The sequence below is a fragment of the Malania oleifera genome, chromosome 13 (genome assembly GCF_029873635.1).
Source record: "Malania oleifera isolate guangnan ecotype guangnan chromosome 13, ASM2987363v1, whole genome shotgun sequence".
NCBI classification, from domain to species: domain Eukaryota; kingdom Viridiplantae; phylum Streptophyta; class Magnoliopsida; order Santalales; family Ximeniaceae; genus Malania; species Malania oleifera.
In genome coordinates, this window is record NC_080429.1 from 36,621,823 (window position 1) to 36,643,659 (window position 21,837).

Genomic DNA, 21,837 nt, shown 5'->3' on the forward strand with positions numbered 1-21,837 from the left:
GAAATTTAACGTGGTTCCCTCAAATGTTGAGGTACGTCAACGGGGCACGGCGGTCCAAATCCATTATCACCAAATATGTTATACAAAGTGGATACAAAAGGCATAAGTCTTACAAATACACAAGAGTGTATAAACAAATGTAGCAAGATGAAAAAAATCTCACCAAATATTTTGAACAAAACTCCAAGAAAACCAACCAGTCAAAGTAGAGCACAACCAGAAAAAAAAAAAATAATACCAATATGCTGTAAATAATACACTGCCAGAGTAGAGAAGAGCAGCAGCCTGCAGCGGAGAAGAGGACCCGCACTAGCTGCAGGCGTGGGCGTGAGGAGCTATGAGGTTCTGTGTGAATAGAAAAATAATCCAAAACTATAAAGAAAATGTTGAAGGGCCAGCTGCTTGCTATATGCGCTTAATACTACGGCTGGAGGGGAACTTGCCCGGAAGAATTTGAAAAATTAATAGGAGACAAGGCATGCACCTTGAGAAGCCAAAAAAACCAATTGAAAAAAGTAACCCATTTAATGCATGTCCCCCACAAGGAGGGTAACCCAACAAATCTCCCCCTCCCGACTTATGGAAACAACTCCACTAATCCGGCAAAAATTAGACACTTCACATACTTGTCTCTAGATAATGCTTTTGTCATCATAACCTAACCATTATCATCTGTGTGAATTTTGTCCAGCTGCAGTAATTTCTTATCCAACACATCCTGAATCCAATGATATCTAACATCAATATGTTTTGACTTTGAATGTAAGATAGAATTCTTATTCAAATGAATTGCACTTTGGCTATCACATTAAAGAACATACCTTTATTGTTTCATGCCCAACTCTTTTAAGAATCTCTTCAACCACAGCAATTCTTTGCAAGTTTCTGTAATGGCAATAAACTCAACTTCCGTAGTACATAGAGCAACACATTTCTACAATTTAGATTGCCATGCCACAGCTCCCCCTGCAAAAGTCATCAAATAACCCGAAGTGGATTTTCTAGAATCAACATCACCGGCCATGTCGGCATCTGTGAATCCATGGAACATAGATTTACCATTTCCAAAACACAAACACACCTTTGAAGTGCATCTAAGGTATTGGAGAATCCATTTTACAGTTAACCAATGCTCCTTTCCCGGATTAGATAGAAACCGACTAACAACTCAACAGCATGAGCTAAATCCGGTCTTGTGCAAACCATTGCATACATTAAGGAACCAATGACCGAAGCATAAGAAATTTTCTTCATCTCTTCCTTGTCTTTCTCACTTGTAGGACTTTGTTTTGTACTAAGCTTAAAGTGACTAGTAAGTGGGCAACCAACGAGTTTTGCTTTATCCATATTGAGCCTCTCAAGCACTTTTTCAATGTAACTTTCTTGAGACAACCAAATTTGTCCTTTTTCACGATCACGAATAATTCTCATGCCAAGAATTTGCTTTTCTAGTCTCAAGTCTTTCATAGCAAAAGACTTGCTCAACTCCAATTTTAACTTGTCAATCTTAGAGAAATCTTGTCCTACAATGATCATATTATCAACATAGAGTAAGAGAATAATATAAGTACCACTCGAAAATTTTTTCACAAACACACAATCATCTAAAGAGGTTTTTGAGTAACCATGATCAACCATGAAAGAATCGAATTTATTGTACCATTTCCGTGGTGCTTGCTTCAACCCATAGAAACTTTTCTTTAATTTGCACGCTAAATTATCTTTCCTTTTTTGTTTGAAGCCTTCCGGTTGTTCCATGTAAATTTCATTTTTCAAGTCACCATGTAAGAAAGCGGTTTTCACATCTAGTTGCTCAACTTCTAAATTCAAGTATGCTGCCATGCCAAGAACAACACGAATAGATGACATCTTCACAACTAATGAGAATATTTCATCAAAGTCAATTCCCTTTTTCTGACCAAAGCCTTTTATCACAAGTGTAGCCTTGTACCGAAGATTCTTTCCATCATTTTTCAACCTAAACACCCATTTGTTTTTCAAAGCTTTCTTTCCAGGAGGAATTTTAACCAAATCATAAGTGTGATTGTCAACAATGGAATTCATTTTCTCTTGCATAGCCTCCATCCATTCAACTTTGTTTTCATAGTTCATGGCTTGATAGCTTTCGGGTTCCCCTTGATCCGTTAAAGTAACATAATCACTTGATGGATATTTCGTTGAAGGTCTTGGCTCTCTTGAAGACCATCTCAATTAAGCTTGCTCTTGAACTTATTGCTACCCCTCATTTTCATCTTCAACATCATTAGGAATTTCATCATTTCCAACATCTTCAAGAGGTGGAAGAACATCTTCTAAATTTTCATCATGTGCCAATTAAAGGTGGAGAAGGTAAGTCTAAGTCAACAAAATCATTCCCATTAGATTGTGGTTGCTCAATCGTGCCAAAATCTTCAATTGTTTAATCTTCAAAAAATACAACATCTTGACTTCTAACAATTTTCTTGTCAACCAAATCCCACAATCTGTATCCAAATTCATCATGCCCATAGCCAAGAAAAATACATTGCATTGTCTTGTCATCAAGTTTGGATCTTTCATCTTTTGGAATGTGAACAAATGCACAACAACCAAACACTTTCAAGAGATCATAAGTGACATCCTTACCTTTCCAAATTTTTTCAGAAACTTCACCAAGTAAAGGAGTTGAAGGAGACAAATTAATCAAGCCCACCATTGTCCTCATTTCTTCACCCCAAAATGATTTTGACAACTTTGCATGAGAGAGCATACATCTCATTCTCTCCAGTATAGTGCAGTTCATCCTTTCAGCAATTCCATTTTGTTGTGGGGTTTTCTTGACGGTCTTTTGATGTCTAATTCCTTGGCTGTAACAATATGCATCAAATGGACCAATGTACTCTCTACCATTATCTGAGTGCACACATTTCACCTTCTTTCCAGTCTCTCTTTCAACTTTAACCTGAAAATGCTTAAACACATCTAAAACTTGATCTTTAGTTTTCAAAGTGTAAGCCCAAACTTTTCTAGAACAATCATCAATAAAGGTAACAAAATAAAGTGCACCACCATGAGATTTAACTTTCAAAGGACCATATACATCTGAATGTATCAAATCTAAAACATTAGATTTTTTAGTAACAAACTTTGTACGAAAAGGAGTTCTATGTTGCTTACCGGTCAAACAATGAACACAAGCTTTAAGAGAGGTACCTTTCATCCCGGGTAGGAGCTTCTTTTTGAACAAAAACTACATTCCTTTTTCATTCATGTGCCCAAGCCGCTTATGCCACAAATCGGTGGAAGAGTGACTTTCAATTGCATTCACAACACCATTACTAATTTTACCTTGCATCATATAAAATGTACCGGTCTTCTTTCATTTAGCTACCACCAAATTACCCTTTGTGAGCTTCCATTTTCCATCTCCAAAATGGTTGTCAAACCCTTCATCATCAAGCTTTCTGGTAGATATCAAATTTAGTCAAATATCGGGTACATGTCTCACATCTTTGAGCACCAACTTGCATCCCAAATTTGTTTCCAAACAAACATTTCCCATGCCAACAATTTTTGACAAACCTTCATTTCCCATCCGAACAACTCCGTAATTTCCTTTGGAATAAGAAGTGAAAAAATCTTCCCAAGAAGTGACATGGAATGACGCACCGAAATCAATAATCCAATTAGTCTCTTGACTTGTCAAATTAATGCAACTTTCATCACAAACAACCATAAGATCACCATCAGATGCAACTGAAGTTGTGTCTTCATGCTTTTTCTCAAATTTTTCTCTTTGTTTTGCTCCTTGAATTTCAATTTTTTATACTCCCACTTCATATGCCCCTTTTCTATGACAATAGTGGCACTCAATATCTTTTTTCAAAATTGAGCTAGACCAGCCTCTTGATTTATCATTGCGATGAGAATATCTGCTTTTGCTTCTGCCTCTTCCCCGATTTTCTGTCACAAGTGCCTCTGAATGAGAAGAGCCGACTGATTTTCTTCTAATTTCTTCATTCAACAAGCTGCTAGTTACTTGGTTCATAGTAACAATTCCATCGGAACCGAATTACTAACTGTCATAACCAAAGTTTCCCAATTTTTCAGCAAAGAGTTAAGAAGCATTAAGGCATGCAATTCATCATCAAAAACTATTTTCATAGTAGCAAACTGATTGATAATTATTTTCATCTCATTTAAATGTTCGGTAATAAGACCACCACCTTTATATTTCAAATTCACCAATTTTCAAAAAAGAAAAGCTTTATTTGTAGCCGACTTTCTATCATAAAGACCCTCTAATTTTTTCCACAATTCATGTGCCGAAGTTTCGGTAGAAACATGACGAAAAACACTATCATCAATCCATTGCCGGATAATACCAACAGTTTTCCTATTAAGTCTATTCCACTCATCATCACTCATGTCTTTAGGCTTTTGACTATCACCCTCAATAGGTCCATCCAAATCTTTACAAAATAAAAAATCTCGCATTTTTATTCTCCAAGTTACCCAATTGCTTCCATTAAAGCTAATCATACGGCCAACATTACCATCCATGATTTACGCAAATTTAATGCGTACAAATAACACGTCTTTAATACCACTTGTTGGGAAAAATTTATATATATATATACAAACAAATTCCCACAAGTAAATCAATGGAGTAATGCAAACAATAAATAAATAAATAAATGAGACACAAGAAATTTAATGTGGTTCCCTCAAATGTTGAGGTACGTCCACGGGGCACGGCAGTTCAAATCCACAATTACCAAATATGTTGTACAAAGTGGATACAAAAGGCATAAGCCTTACAAATACACAAGAGTGTGTAAACATATGTAGCAAGATGAAAAAACTTCACAAAATATTCTGAACAAAGTTCCAAGAAAACCAACCAACCAAAGTAGAGCACAACCAGAAAAAAAAAATACCAATATGTTATAAATAATAAACTGCCAGAGTAGAGAAGAGCAGCAGCCTGCAGTGGAGAAGACGACCCACACTGGCTGTAGGCGTGAGAGTGAGGAGCTGTGAGGTTCTGTGTGAGTAGAAAAATAATCCAAAACTAGAGAGAAAATGATGAAGGGCCAGCCACTTGCTATATGCGCTCAATACTACAGCTGGAGGGGAACTCACCCGGAAGAATTTGAAAAATTAATAGGAGACAAGGCATGCACCTTGAGAAGCCAAAAAAATCAATTGAAAAAAGTAACCCATTTAATGCATGTCCCCCACAAGGAGAGAAACCCAACATATTGTGTGAATCTAGATGAGTTGAGGGTGTAATTACCATGAGAGAGATGTGTGAAATTTGGTTTCAATTTTATATATGTAGTGTCAAATATTTGTGTCCAATGTAGGGGTTGGGATTGAGTTGAGTTTAAAATGTGGGTTTGATTTGATTTTTGGGATTCATGGTTCAATTGAACTCAATTTGAGAAATTATGATTTAATTCAACCTCAATTTTCGAAATCAAAACCCAATTCGACTTAATTTTAAAGATAGAGGTTCATCGAGTTCTAATTTTGAGAATTAAGGTTCAATTGGGCTTTAACTTAGAAAATTATAGTTGAATTAAGCCTTCACCTAAAAATTTGGGTTGAATTTAGTAGAAGCGATGGTCATGTAATTTGAGTTTGATGTTTTTGTGAATTTTTTTATGGTTTTGTGTTTTTGTGTGAATTTCAAACTTAGAATTTGATGGATTTATATGTCTTTTGCACGTGGATGTGTCATAAAGTTGGATCTTAAAGATTGTTGCATGTTTATTGATTTTGTGTCAGTTTTGTGATGTTAAGAATGAATGTGAATGTGTTGAGTTGTGAAGATTGTTTTTGAGAAGGTCAAGGTGTAACTCGTGCACACTGTGAAAAAAAGAGAAAAATTTACCTATGAGAGCACCTAAAAAAACCTCCCACATGGTGTGTGAGTTAAATCAGTTAGTAGGTAAAGTATTGGAGGAGTTGGAGTGTAACGCCCCGACCCCTTAAGTGGGCCCAGAGTGCTACTAATCAATTCATTTACCTAATAATCCACATTCTAATATCATTTACGCAGCAGAAAACATAACTAAAATCTTTCAACAAATATAACACCAGAGTTTTCTACATCCATCTGCATTCTAACATACATCATACATCCACCTGTATTCACATCAATACATATCTCCAAACATAATCCCCAAATATCAGTATGTTTTACAACCATCCATCACTCAAAAGACTTAAACATAATACATAAAATATTTACATTCCCAAAAACATCAAAATTATACCCTTTTCCTCAAAGGTGCTATAATAGCTCGAGCTCTCTAAGCTCGATCTCATGGAGGTCCTGAAAAAGATTAGTTCATATTCGGGTGAAACACGTCTCAATAAAGGAAGAAACAATATATATTAAGACAGTGTGTGGCCATCATGAGTTTATGCAACACATAATATTTAACATTTGAAAATCGTTGACATAATTTCTGAAATCATTTTTCGGATCCTATTCAAATACACGCAAGATATTTTACTCACGAGATTACCTAAGGATATGGGTGATTACCCGTTCATACAAGTAGTACCCCTTTGCTCTGATATATTAGGCAACTCATAGGTCACAGTTAAAGCATACTAGGGCACTCACCTTACTCAGTAAGCCCTTAAGTGGTAAATTAATCTCGTACCCACACAGTTCATATAAAAGTTTACTGACGAAGGTTTCCAAGAATAGGGAAATCTACCTGCTTATACAAGTAGTTTCCCTCTGCCCTAACACATTATGCAGCCTACTGCTACACTTGATACAACCAGGGCACTCGCCTTTCTCAGCAAGCCCTCGGGCGAAGAGTTGGCCTCGCCCAAATGTAACATGTTCTACTAGCATAAATACTGGTAATATCATAATACATTATTTTGTTTGTCATTATTCCGCATCTCTCATCTGTTCATGTTCTTATCTTTTACTTTTCATTTTATTTCACTTTACGTGGCTCTTTCCCATTTTACATTGTTCACATTTCACATTTCATTTACATTTCATTCATTTCCTTTTTCATTTCATTTCATTTCATACCCAACATCTTTCAGCTGTTTTACCCAACATTTTTCAACTGTCATACATTTACCCAACATCTTTTAGCTGTTTTACCCAACATATTTCAACTGTTTTACCCAACATATTTCAGTTGTTTACATGGTTGCATTAACACACACAAGCAGCATATTTTATTTTACATTTTCGTACTCAGTTCATTCCCTGTATATCATGAATTTCATACATATAACATATTTTCACACAGCATTCCTATTTACTCATGCCACACAATTTAGTAGTAAAATTCATACAATTGCCTAAAAATAAGCCAACCCACATTTACCATTCATATACTAGAAAAATACTTTAAATTTCTTGCATAATTATTCTGAAAAATATTTCACTTTCATCAATTTAATTTCACATATACGTATCTAATAAACAGTCTTAAATTCGGAAAAATATAATTTAAATGGTTGGCATTTTAAACCCATACCGAAAAATTTATACGTATTTATGACACAATTCATTTTTCATTAAATTCATAAAAATTCTGATTTAATATATATTTTTTCCCTTACCTGATTTCTTGTACTACGCCAACAGGGACCCCGAAAAGATGCCTATGACGCTCACCCGGACCCTAAAATTAAATTCTTAGTTCCATTAAATTAACCATAAATAAAATACTATTTAAATATTTTCTAGGGTCATAATTCCCAAATAAATAGTTATACCCGCAAATATATTCAATTTGCCAAATTTTCCAAATCTCACTCTCGCTTTGGAGTGGGGCCTAGAAAATCTCAATTGAAAGTTTACCTACGTCAAAATGATGACAATCGCAACTAAGACCACGTGGTGGTGCCCGATCGTCAATTTAATAACAGATTTAACGAGAAATTGAGAAATTATGAAAAATTTGTCTTACCCTAGGAATGGTGTCTGAGGCGCTTTCACGACAAATCTGCTCCTATAAAAATATCGGTAGCGGAACCAGAAATCCAACGGCACCTTTCGTTTTCCGTTCCGCCCCCAAATCCGTCGAGAAATTGAAAGAAGGAGAGAGACGGAGACGTAGGCGAGCATGGCACGCAGCAGAATCTCGCCGGGGGGGGGAGGGGGTTTCACGTGAGTCTCTGTAATTGTCAAATGGATCGTCAAGCTTCAGCTTCAAGATCCTTTAATAAAATCATATATTGTAATAATATATTATATTATACTAATATATATTAATAAATTATGTTATACAATTTAATTAATGATTATTATTATTTAATTATTTATTTAATTCAGTTAATTATTTAATTTAATTAAATTTTAAATTTAAATTTTATTTATTTATTTTTTAATTTTAATTTTAAATTATTTTTTATTTTTTATATTTTTATTTTTATTTTTTTGGATAGAGCGGGGGAAAGGAAATTGAAATGAAAATGATGCAAAATTACATAGAAAAGCATTAAAATTTTTCAAGAGGCCTTATTAGAGGAAATTGGGCTCACAAACCCCTTAAAAGGGATAGAGAGACCTTAAGTGGGGTTCACGAGGGCTTAAAGTGGGTTTAAATAAAATTAAGTGCATACTATGTTGACTTATCATAAATCCATTTAATCCAAATGCTCCCAAAATATTTGACATTCCTTTTACCCGAATGTTGTAAAATTGATTATATAAGTCCACAAAATTTCTAATAAAAGCTATTCCATGCTCACTTAATTCTGGCCATTAGCTGAACACAACCTAAGTTTAATCTCTTACAAATTGTATAGTTCTAACCTTCTAGATGGCCTATAGAAAGTGAGATAAGTCAAACTGATAACACATGATAATGACCTAAAAGAACTAATCTTTATTTATTTTATTTATTGTTTATTTCTATTTTTCATGACATCATAAATACTAAAAATAAAAAAAAAATAGAAAATCATGTCATTTTGGAGTCAATTAATGAATTAAAATAGAAAATTTTAATCTAATGGAGAAGTTAATAATAAGCAAAAGTGTTAGGGTCTTAATTGCAAAAACCAGAACGTAGGAATTGCCTTCTTTATATTTGGCAACTTAATATCAAAGAATTAATTTTTGTACAAAATGTTATACACTTTGAAAGTAAAAGACACTCCTTACAAGGCAAATATTTCAACAGCAACAACAAGAGCAGATTCTTAATTAAGTCTCAGTAAGAACAGACTAATCATATGGCTTCTTTTCTACCACTGTACACAATTCAAATTACATTCAACTCAATTTATTTGAGTCATAAAAGATCTTCAGATATAATGTTTGTTGCTAAAGAGCTATGGCTTATATTTGATCCATTGAAAGTTAATTATATAGTTAGGGTGTTTTTATATAATTAAAAGGGATAAAGTGGACAATTTGCTTGCAGTAGTCCTTATTGAGTGTGATATCTGCAGGGTTAGTTTAAGTGGGCATAGATGAGTTGCATGACTAATTAATCTCAAGTGATATTTTAGGCTCAATTTTGTACAAAAGTTATTTTTTGACTAATCATGAAATAGTTGTGAGATACATACATTTTTTAATAATTTAGGACAAAAAACACTTACCTTTCTTGAGGTTTGATAAAAAGACACTAACCTTCTTGAGTTTTCAAAAATTTGAGAGACCTCTTCTAAGGTTTTAAGAATTTCAAAAGAGAAACTAATAATTCTTCATATTTTATAAAAAGACAAATCATTTACGTGGAGTTTAGTGTCTTTTTAAAAAAAAAAAAAAATTAAGAAATTTTTTTGATATTTTTAAATTTTAAGGCAAATTTATGAAACTTTTTAAAATTTTAACAAAAGGTCTCTGTGTTTTGGTTAATGCTATAATGGTTCATTTATTTTTGTTTACTAACTCGAGTAGGAAGAAAGGGGTGCAATTATGTTAATAAATGGAGAGAAAAATGTGGGAACTAGATGAGGAAAATGTTGCAGTACTGAAATTATGTCCCCACCAGATTGGTGTGTATTAAGTTAACAAATACATTTTTAGGATATAATGAAGTTTAGATTATGATCTGATATCAATTTGTATTATACACAAACGAAAACTAATCATAAATACTCTTAGAGTAATCTGAACAAATTTTTCTAGAATTCTATTTTTACAGGTAATAGAATCCAAAATTGAAAAAGATATAATTTGAGGAAACTCTATGTAAGAAAGAGGATGAAAGAATGATGAATTTTCTTGTGTATTTCGTGGAGTTAACACTGTCTATTTATAGATAAAATTATGCCTTTTTTTTTCTAAAGGTTGTAGATTCGATCTAGTCGTGACTCTCAGGATTTCATGTTCAGTCGATGGTATTGTCGACCAAGTCGCATCACTTAATTAACGGTTACAATCTCGCAACAATGCTAAGTGTTCATGCGCCACTAGCGCCCTACAGCCACGCCGCGCACGCGCGTGTACGTGCTAGCATTTTCTCTTATTCAATTTCAAGAGATTATTTTACCTTGTTATTTATTAATAACTTTTTTTTTTCACTTGTTCCAATTGAGACAAACTCACATAATATAAATAGTTTTACAAAATTCATCAAAAAAAACTTTGAAAACCAACCAAAAAAATCGTATATTTTAGAAAATATTTCAACAAAAAATCATGTCGATACAGTAAAGTTGGAAAGACACGGTAGAAAAGGAAATGGCTGTTGTTTTATTCTTCTCTCATTTTCCATGCGCAGGAAGGCAACTTGGACTTTTATCAGGCTATGTGCCCGCAGCAGCAACCATTAAGCTTTCCTCTGCTGTTCATTTGAAGGAGAGAGAGAGAGAGAGAGTGAGAGAGAGAGAGATGGGGGTGAAGTCATCGTTGGTGGGAGTAGCACCATTTGCAGCCATGGTGGCGGTTGGGTTCCTGGATGTGGGCATGACTACGCTCAGCAAAGCAGCCATGTCCAGAGGAATGAGCCACTTTGTGTTTGTTGTCTATTCTAACGCTCTTGCCACTCTCATCCTCCTCCCTTCCTCTTTCATCTTTCTAAGGCCGCCTCCCCCCACCTTCTCTCTCCTCTGTAAATTCTTCCTCCTCAGCCTTGTTGGGTCTGTAATTGCATCCTTGCAGCTTCCTTTCATTGATTCCAAAGTTTGGGTTGATTTCTCCAGGCATGACTTTGGTTCTGTTTTGGAATTTTGCAGGATTACTATAATGCAGAACTGTGTTTTCACTGGTGTTAGCTACAGTTCTCCCACCCTAGGATCCGCTATCGGCAACTTGGTTCCAGCTTTCACTTTCTTGCTAGTTGTTATTTTCAGGTTCTTCTCTTTCCCTTCCCTTCTGTGGTGTTCTAATTTCTATACTTCAATTGATTTGCTGTCCAGTAGATAGATAAACTGTCAAGTGCATTTCTTTGATTCCAAACAATATCTGAACTCATTATCTTATTAAAATTCCTATTATCTTAAATTTAATTGACCTGACATCCAGCAGATGTAGAAATTGGGATATACAGTATGTAATTCCAGAACAAATATTTATGGTATGAACTCTGTTCCTAAAATTTTTGGTAGCAACAACTCCCAAAGCTGAGGGATTTAATGGATTTAGACAAAATGAAAAACTGGGATGGCCTTTCTCATTCTAGTTTCTTGTGAGCATAAAGAAAAACTGGGTAATGTATGTCTGTCTTTGGTGAATTTGTGGTACAGAATCGAGAAGATTGCAATTTTGAAATTCAAAACCAAGCATAAACAATATATGCTCTTCATTTTTCTGGTATAGGATAGAGAAGTTAGATTTGAAAAGCTCAAGATGCCAGATCAAAATTCTGGGCACCCTGGTGTTGATCTCAGGGGCAATGATTATAACGCTTTACAAGGGCCCTCCAGTTTTTGCACTGGCAATAAGATCTCCATCAACCTCATCTAATAACCCGCCCACCCGACAGCCATCTTCCTCCAATGTGTTGGGAACTGCAAATAATTGGGTTGTTGGAGGCCTTTTCTTTGCAACTGCCAGTTTATGTCTTTCAATATGGAACGCGTTTCAGGTGATACACAAAACAAAAATCCAGTATATGTACAGTTATATTTTTGTGAGGATGGAACTGATCTCAGTTCATGTTGCATATGTAGGCATCAATTCTCAAAGTGTACACATCAGAGGTGACCATAGTTGGGTTCTTTTGTTTGTTTGGGACCATTCAATCTGCAGCACTTTCTTTAATTGCAGAGAGAAACCTGAATTCTTGGAAACTAAGGCCTGATGTTGAGCTCATCTCTGTCTTGTACTCTGTAAGAACAAAAGATTTAAATTTTTGTTCAGTTTTGTGAGCTTTCAGCTTTTCATATGTATGGAGCTTACTAACCTGTACATGCACCATTTTTTGGCTGCTGTGTAGGGTGTTTTTGGAAGTGTGACATCATTTTGTGTACAAACATGGTGTATACATAAGAAGGGACCTGTGTTTGTGGCAATGTTCCAGCCCTTGGGAGTTGCTATAGCTGCCTTAATGGGTGTCATTTTCCTTGGTGACACACTCTACATTGGAAGGTAACCATGTGTTTGTGTGTCTGTCTGTCTCTTTGCGCTCAAACATGAGGATGCATACATGTAGTTCTTTTTCTTGGAGTTCCATTCCTCTATAGTTTTTTATATAAAACTGATTTAAAACAAAAAAAAAAAAAAAAGTGCTTCTCTGCAGCATGTTCACAATTATAGTCACAAGAAGGCAAATAATTGTTTCATTAAGCAAAGATGAGGCAAAACAAGCACACAAAATAAAAACACCAGATTTACGTGGTTCGCTCTAATCTTAAGGCGTTTCCATTTTCTCCATTTCCATATTTTCTCCGTTTCCATTTCAGCTTAACAGAATTACCATACTTTAGTGAGTTATGTGTTGGGTTCCAAATCTTCTTTTTGAAGATCTATGTTCTAAAACATTAGTCATACCAATGCTTCTTAAATCAGTCTGCCAGTGTTGAAAGATTTTGTGACTAGTTTTGAAAAGATTTGAGTTACCAGTAATAAATGATGCATAATTAGTTGTTCAAAAATTTGAATGTGAATGATATCAAGGCAGTAAATTATTCTTCTTTTTTAGTTTTGACTATTTTGCACTTGAGGTTTAAATTATTATATTTCGTTAGGTTTTAGTCCTCATTCCACTTTGTCATAAAGATTAGTCTACTGGTGCAAAAATTTCTATTGTACTAGTCATTGTAATGGTTCCATCAGTTTTATATCAATAATTCATGTCATAAACATTCATTACCTTAAAAAATTGATATATTTGTCTGAAATATGCACCAGCTATAATTTAATTGCCTACTAGTTAGATATCTATTTTTAGTGTATTTGAAAATCCCTGCACAACTACAAACAAATTTGCCATTGTAATTTGTAGCATCCTTTCTTGATTTGTGAGGTTTTTCTCTAGTATGTAAACATTCCAAATTGAGGAGTTACTGTATATGACATGAAAATCCACTTCCAATGCAATCTAATAAAGTTCCAAAATTTGAACTCTTAGCCAATAATTCAATACTTATGTATTCAAGAACCATGTAGAGGACGAGAATATGGGCAGGAAAGTAAACTACGAATTTTATTTTATTCAATTGATTTACTCTTGAGTACTATAATGAATATGGCAATCAATAAATGGTTTGAAGTTGCAAGGCGGAGTGCGAAGAAAAATGATTTAGGAAATTTTTTTGTCTCCACCAGTCTTTGAAATCCATCCTTAACAAGAAAAACCTACTCAACTGAAACTTGGTAATGAAGATTCAGTGACGCAAAAAAAAAAGTACAAGATTGTTCTTTGATGGGAGAATCAGAATTCTTCGGCATAAACATAGAAAAAGCAAAGTTCTTCTGGAAGAAAAGGATGGTTAGCAAACACTTTGGAGGAAAGTCAAGAATTTAGGCAAAGCTGGCATAGTGTCACGAGCTAAGCTTGTTCAGGGCATTATGCTTGCCTGTGACCGCTTATCTCGTGTGCTTAGGATGGGTTTCCATCATGTAAATACTAGTGTAGGGTTATTTTCTGCTAGTAGAGTCTTTGTAAGCCAAACAAGGCAGTATGACTCCTCGGTCACTTTGATGTTTCCTAGTGCGAGGATGATAATTACATAAAAACCTTTTTAGGGGAGGGTGAGTGTTCATCAGTCATTGTAAAACTCACTAGCAATTGTCAACGTGCTTAGCCTACTTGCCTCCCTCGCTAAGTACAACATGTCAATGGAAGATTTGTTAATGAATTACGTTTGCTTCAATGTTTACTACTTGGTTGCCACGGCTTTCATGAATTGATTACTATTTCCGCTGCTATCTGAATGAATGTTAATGAAAGTGCTTCGTGGATGAATGTTGGTAAACGATAGGCTGGCTAGTTAAGCAAGAGTGCTTTAGCTAGCGCTGCACGGCCCTTCACAACGGTGTGAAAATTGCCGAACCGTGACATTTGGTATCAGAGCCAAGTCAGTGACACTTGGTAAGAGCCCAAGGTGGAGTTGCTACGTGAATTCGATTGCCGTCGTTGTTGGATTTAGGAAGCTTTGGTAAGTGACCATGGCACCAAACACTGCTAAGAGGATCAGCGTGCTAGAAGCACAGGTTGAGACAACAACCAACACTATGGCCGCGGAGGTGGCCCAGATGAGAGAACTTGTTGATGAGGTGATGGGATCAAAAAAACATCAAACAGGTTTGCTAGGCGACCTCTCATAGGACTTTCGCCACACAGTGGAAGCTTTGCAGGCCCGAATGGCAAATCTGGATGCAAAGATGAATGCGATGGTTCTTGCTATGGGGAACTCCAACACTCCGAGAGTTAGCAAGACCAAGGTGCCAGAACCCAAGATGTATGGGGGTGCCCGAGATGCCAAGGAGTTAGAGAACTTCTTGTTTGATGTGGAGCAGTATTTTTGCGTTGTGAGGATGGCCTCAGAACAGGCAAAGGTGGATACTGCGACCATGTACTTGGTTGGTGATGCCAAACTGTGGTGGCGTACCAAGTACAGAGAAATTGAAAATGGAAGCTGTATAATTAATAGTTGGGCAGACTTGAAGAGAGAGCTCAAGGCCCAATTCTTTCCTGAAAATGTTGAGTATAATGCAAGGAGAAAACTGAGAGATCTCAAGCATACGGGGTCAATCAGCGAATATGTGAAACAATTTTCTGCTTTAATGTTGGATATTCAGGATATGTCGGAGAAGGACAAGTTGTTCTATTTTCTAGAGGAGATGAAACCATGGGCAAGAACTGAACTTCATACGCAAAGGGTTCAAGACTTGTCAACTGCACAAGCGGCTGCAGAACACTTGACAGACTACGCTGTTGATGAAACCGCTTCGTCCAAACAGTTTGGCAGAGAGGGAAACAGTAGAAAATCTTTCAAGAATGGCAAACCCAAGAGTGGGGGAGCCGACTCTAAATCATCAACCTCAAAGGAAGTTTCGTCGTCTCAAGGGTTCAACACACCCAATGGAAAGGGGAAGAGTAAAATATCATGCTACTTGTGTTGTGGATCTCACAAAATGAGTGAGTGTCAGCACAAAAGTTTACTCAATGCCTTACAAGCTTCTACTTCGGGAAAAGGGGTGGAAAGCGAGGAGGAAAAGGATGATGCCCCAAGGGTGGGTTCAGTGCGGCTGGTGAACGCATTGGAAAAGCAGGCAAAAACACCAAAAGTTACACGAGCAAAAGGGTTAATGTTTGTGGACTTGAGGATAAATGGGAAGAGTACTCATGCTATGGTGGATACGGGGGCTACTCATAATTTTGTTTCGCAATTGGAAGCATGGAGACTCAACTTATCCTTAGAGAATGATACAAGACGCATGAAAGCAGTTAACTCTGTAGCCCAGCCTACTCTGGGAGTAGCCAAGCAAGTGGCTATAAAACTTGGACAGTGGGAAGGTCATGCGAATTTCACAGCGGTGCCATTGGATGATTATCCAGTCATTCTAGGAATGGAGTTCCTAATGGGGACGAGGGCAGTGCTGATGCCTTCGGCTGGTTCCCTGTGTCTGATGGGAGATCACTCGTGCATGGTGCAAGTCGTTGCAACGAAGGGAGACAACGGGAAGTCCCTTTCAGGCATACAACTCAATGAAGGATTGGGTAAGGGTGAGCAGACACGTCTAGTCACGGTGGTGGTAGACAAAGAAGTGGGCCAAGAGCTGGAGCCTACGACCATCCAAACGGTGTTGGATGAGTATAAGGAGGTGTTGCCGGATAAGCTGCCTCACAATTTGCCTTCACGACGGACTGTGGAGCATGAGATCAAGTTGTTATCAGGAGTGAAACCACCTACTAAAGGGCCATGTTGGATTGCGCCTCTTGAGATAGTAGAGTTAGGGAAACAGCTTGATGAAGTGGAAGCGGGATGTGTTCGCCCTTCCAAAACACCGTTGAGAGCATCGGTGTTGTTTCAAAGGAAACATGAAGAGCATCTACGGAAGGTGTTCGACGGGTTGAGGGGAAACAGTCTGGATTTGAAGAAGGAGAATTTCTCTTTCGCTCGGTGGAGCAACAAATTCCTTGGTCAAGTGGTTGTACAAGGTCGTATCCAGAGGGGTATGGAGAAGGTAAGGGTGATTCAAGAACGGAAGATCCCCACGACAGTGAAGGAGTTGCATTCCTTTCTTGGCCTTACTAGATACTGCAGGAAGTTCGTTGAGGGGTATTCGCGGAGAATGACTCCAATGACAGGACTACTGGGGAGGTATTATTGGCTGCACACGCGGGATGATGTGGTTGATTATACCAAAACTTGTCTCATTTGCCAACAAGACAAGGGGGAGCGGAAGAAGTATGGTACTTTCATAGCCGTGCCAAAGTACTATTCGGCAGAGTAGACGACAATTGTTCCTTGTGACTGTTGTGAAACATTGGGGTGTTCCCCAAGTTATTATTTGTGATCAAGATTTAATGTTCACTGACAACTTTTTAATAGAGTTTTTCAGGATATTCAGGTCACACCTTGACATCTCTTCGAGTTATCATTGACAGACAGACAGATAGATGAAGAGATTCAAAGAGCTGCTAGATGAGTACCTGTGCCATTTTGTCAACGACAACCAGAAGAATGGCGTGCAACTACTTGATGTGGCTCCGTTCTGTGGCAACGCCCAAAGGCGCTCAACAACCAACAAGAGCCCTTTTGAGCTTGTTACAGGCTAGCTGCCGCTGTTACCTCACACAGTGGGCGAGCCGTACAGACGAAAAAGTCCTAGGTCGTACATCTTCACCAATGAAGGGAGACAGAATGCAGACGTTGCCCAAGCCTATCTGGAGAAAGCTTCTGAGCAAATGAAGAAGTGGGCAGATCAGGAGAGAAGACCGCAGTTTCATGTCAACTGCCTTAAGCCATTCAACGCCAATACCAACGACCTAAGCAGAAGTTAGTCAAACAATGCAGAGTTGAAGACAATGCAACTTGACAGACATGAAGTTGAAGAGATCCTTGCAGATAGAAAGTTCATATCCTCAAGGAAGAAGCGGCAGAAGTTCCTAGTGAAGTGGAAGTGCCTTGATGACAAAGAAATCAGCTGGATTTTTGTGGAAGATTTGAAGCCATTCGTGGACAAAGTTGAAGTGTACCTATCGCCAAAAGTCTACGAGGACGTCAACCGCATAAGTGGGGGAGAATGTCACGAGCTAAGCTTGTTCAGGGCATTATGCTTGCCTGTGACCGCTTATCTCATGTGCTTAGGATGGGTTTCCATCATGTAGATACTAGTGTATGGTTATTTTCTGCTAGTAGAGTCTTTGTAAGCCAAACAAGGCAGTATGACTCCTCGGTCACTTTGATGTTTCCTAGTGCAAGGATGATAATTATATAAAAACCTTTTTAGGGGAGGGTGAGTGTTCATCAGTCATTGTAAAACTCACTAGCAATTGTCAACGTGCTTAGCCTACTTGCCTCCCTCGCTAAGTACAACATGTCAACGGAAGATTTGTTAATGAATTACATTTGCTTCAATGTTTACTGCTTGGTTGCCGCAGCTTTCATGAATTGATTACTATTTCCGCTGCTATCTGAATGAATGTTAATGAAAGTGCTTCGTGGATGAATGTTGGTAAACGATAGGCTGGCTAGTTAAGCAAGAGTGCTTTAGCTAGCTCCACACGGCCCTTCACAACGGTGTGAAAATTGTCAGACCATGACACATAGGCATGACTGCATAAGTAAAGGTTTTGATTCAATGGTTGTGGAGAGCAAAGTGTATGAAAATGTTCCCTTATTGAAGTATGTGGAGAATGTTGCTACAGCATGGAGAATATATTTTTTAATAAGCAATTTGTAATAGTTTTAAGTGAATGTAGACTATGACTTCCAACTTGTTTTGGGTTATAAATTTGTATAAGGAGGATCATCTTAAGGATTTGTCTAGTCTGATGGAAGGTGTTTTGAAAGCTACAAATCATTTGAAGAGGTGATAAACTTTTTACACCACTTACCTACCAATCAATTCTATTGAGGCATGGGCTAATATCAAATGAGACTCATGAGTTTTGTGTAGTTTTTTCGCTTGATTATCATGTATCGGTGATCTTTGTCCCAGTGTTTTCATTATTGATCACGACAAAGCAATGTAAAATGTCATTGAACTTGTCTTCCCAAACACTCAACACAAGTGGTGTTTGTGGCACATGATGAAGAGTTGTTGAAGAAGTTGGGGGGGTATTCATGGTGTGATTCACTCAAGGTCACTGCTATATAGAAGATAATTTTTAGGTGGGAATGTCCACAACCTAGAAGAGTAAGAGCATGCACACATTCTTTGATGGATCTATGAATTTAAAGACAATGTTTAAGAAATTTTTCATACAATACAAGTGTATACTAAAGGCAAAGGTGGGAAATGAGGAGGATTATAGGTCCTTCACCTCATCCAAACAATATACATAGGTATTTATGAGTTTCAAAAATAATTTCAAGATGCCTATACAATTACAAAGTTCTGAGAATCTCATGAGGACTCATGGGGAAAGATGTACTGCAAGCGAAGTCTTGTTAAGGAATATGGAGTAATTGTCACATGCACAATGCAGGAGATTATTATTCCCAGACTATGAGGAAAATAGGTAGCTTCCTCACTAGCTGGTTTAATAAAGAGGATGATGTTTTTTGCTGATGATTGTTTTGTAAGGGTGATTTTATGCAAACATATTTTGGTTTTTTTGTGCATTGGAGAATTAATGCTATCTTTTCAAAATAAATTTTGATCTTTGGAGAAGGAATAGAAAAGGGTGTAAACAAAAGCATAGGCTAGTTACTACTTGCGTAACAATTCTCCTCAAATTAAGTGATACGATATTGATAAGATATTTATGAAATTGATATAAAGTAGCAGTATTATAATGTACTTGACAAAGAAAATGAAAAATTTCCTGGCCACTATATGGGTGATGAGAACAAGTGCATCCGTTCTATGAGGGACCTCTAATTCACATGCAAGTGCAAATTATGGAGTTGATGCAATTTCTCTCCTCTTTTATGTGATGACTGAGGTGATCAATACGAGGATAATCGAAATACTGAATCCTACTCAAAATGTGAAGGGATCCATTTAGTGATACATGTAATGTTTGTCCCTTCCACTTAACACATACCTACAACCTTAAAACATGTGTAGCATATGGTGTACTAGAATGCTATCAAGCATATACATGCCCAATGCATAATCAGGATCCTTTAGTTCCAACTTATCCTTTTAGGGTTGCTTCCCTGCATTCTCAGTTGAGCAGTACATGCCTCACCAGATGAAGGATGACCTTTACTTTGCACCACAAGAGGAATTTGGACTCATGGATTATTCTCATCTTGATCATTGCAAACATTACAAATGAGAGAACTTGCAATTTTGTCAACCGTATCATTCATTCATTGGCACTGGTTGTGTGAGGCATGGGTCCATTCATGCATAGGTCAGTCAATAATGGTACACAATGTTTTCTCTTCTCCTTATAGAGAGCCCAAAAAATGTTAGTTTTCTCCTCCACATCCATTGCAATACTGGAGGAGATAGATGGAATTTTTTATCTATTTCAATTTTAGTTTCATCTTGGCTAAGCAATTTTTTTATTGCTGTGCTCTTTTTTTAACAGTAGCAGCTGAGCACACACTTTGCACAAATACTACATGGTTAAGTGTTTGCTTTTTTTTAGACATTTGTTTTTCGAATCTAACATTTATTCTTCTTTCAAATTTTGATTGCCATTGCTAATATATGAATGATGAAGGCGATTTTTATTAATAGTAGATTTTTGGAATGTAATGACTCAAAAAATGCAAATTAAAAGCTGTCTACACTTCTTTTATTAATAGTAGAGATGGTTTACGAATATGTTTGGATGCTGGCATGATTTTATTGAAATAGAGGTTGAGTCAGGGCCCATAACCATGTCAACACATGTCAGGGCATCACTTTTTTTTTCAAAGAAACAAAAAAGCATCGGTTTTGAATTTTTAGGTGCGTGGGTTGGCAGATTGTGAAATGAATGTGTTTCTTCTTGCAGTTAGCCATGCCTCGTAAATTGGGCACTGAAGGCTTGAGATAACAAAAATATAGGGGACTGCTTTCTGCCTCACACACAATCTAGATGGCCTATTTAGTAACATTATACCCAAAAAATTTTTCTTTTGTGGTTTTGGACAAATACGCCCGAGTAAAAGCAGAGAAACACAAGGACTACAACCGCATTGTACAGTCTGTGTTTTGCAGATCTTAAAAATGGAAGTATTCGAGGAAACTAATGGAAATTTCATTTTTATTTATTTATTTATTTTTATTTTTTGCTGCAGTGTTATTGGAACAATTATAATCTCTGCTGGCTTTTATGGAGTTACATGGGCTCAAGCTGAAGAAGAGGAAAAGGGTGAGTTCAAGGAAGATCAGCTGTTTTTGTCCTCGCAGAAGACCCCTCTGTTGCATAGCCAGGAGGAGGAGATTCAGAAGGCAGTGTAGACTCTTGTACCCATATAATGTGAATCATCATCACACTGTTACCAAAACCTGTACAAAATTTATTTATGTGCCCAGGAAGGCCTGCAATAGATCTCTGTTGCAGACAAAAATGGCCAATTCCCGTTTTTGCCAGATTGCCAGTGGTACTAGGGGAAAAGAAACCATGTAGACCTTATTCACTGCCTGCACCCCTATTTTGATGTGTATGATAAAGAGTATTAATGCCATGTTCACAAGCCTTCTTCACTGCCTGCAACTCCCTTCCCATTGATTATAGACGCATGTGTTTGTGCATGTTTTTTGCAATGCATAATTTAAACAATCTGCAAGCCCTTTCCAGAACACATGGGTAAAGTTGGTAAAGATCCATCACTTATTATAGATGATATTTTACTGGTTAATGGTTTAAAACATAACTTGCTAAGCATAAGTCAACTGTGTGATAAAGGTTATCGAATATCTTTTGAACATGACAAATGTATTGTTGAGTATAAAACTGATAACAAAATTTTGTTTACGGCTAACTGTCATGAAAATATGTATACCACTAGCTTTGATAATCTTGTTTCTCAACGTGCGGCTTGTTTCTCTGCTATAAATGAGATTAGTTGGATCTGACATAAAAGACTAGGACACACAAGCATGGACTTATTATCTAAACTAGTTAAGGGAGAGTTAGTTAAAGGATTGCTTAAGACAAAATTCATGAAAGACAAAATCTGTGATGCATGTCAACTAGGAAAACAAGCAAGATCTAGTTTTAAGAAGAAAGTAATCTCCACCACTAGATCACTTAAAATATTGCGCTTAGATCTTTTTGGTCCCAATTCAACTCAAAGTCTAGGTGGTAAATTATATGTTTTCGTCATTGTTGACGACTATTCTAGGTT

The 21,837-nt window shown here is 36.8% G+C and overlaps 1 protein-coding gene across 1 annotated transcript; it reads left to right on the forward strand.

The window, feature by feature from the left end:
* The first annotated feature begins 10,677 nt into the window (after positions 1-10,677).
* LOC131145569 (WAT1-related protein At5g40240-like) lies at positions 10,678-21,203 on the forward strand. The gene is made up of 6 exons (XM_058094729.1): positions 10,678-11,067; positions 11,164-11,280; positions 11,747-12,014; positions 12,100-12,258; positions 12,366-12,517; positions 20,785-21,203. Exons 1-6 carry the CDS (start codon positions 10,820-10,822, stop codon positions 20,945-20,947), a joined length of 1,107 nt encoding a protein of 368 aa, XP_057950712.1. The 5' UTR covers positions 10,678-10,819; the 3' UTR covers positions 20,948-21,203.
* The last annotated feature ends 634 nt before the right edge of the window (positions 21,204-21,837 follow it).

Bases quoted from the DNA above. Each gene is read 5' to 3' on its own strand.
- LOC131145569 (XM_058094729.1), top strand. From the start codon at position 10,820: ATGGGGGTGAAGTCATCGTTGGTGGGAGTAGCACCATTTGCAGCCATG. The intron at 12,015-12,099 runs GTGATACACAAA...TTGCATATGTAG, and splicing joins CAATATGGAACGCGTTTCAG to GCATCAATTCTCAAAGTGTA. The intron at 12,259-12,365 runs GTAAGAACAAAA...GCTGCTGTGTAG, and splicing joins TCATCTCTGTCTTGTACTCT to GGTGTTTTTGGAAGTGTGAC.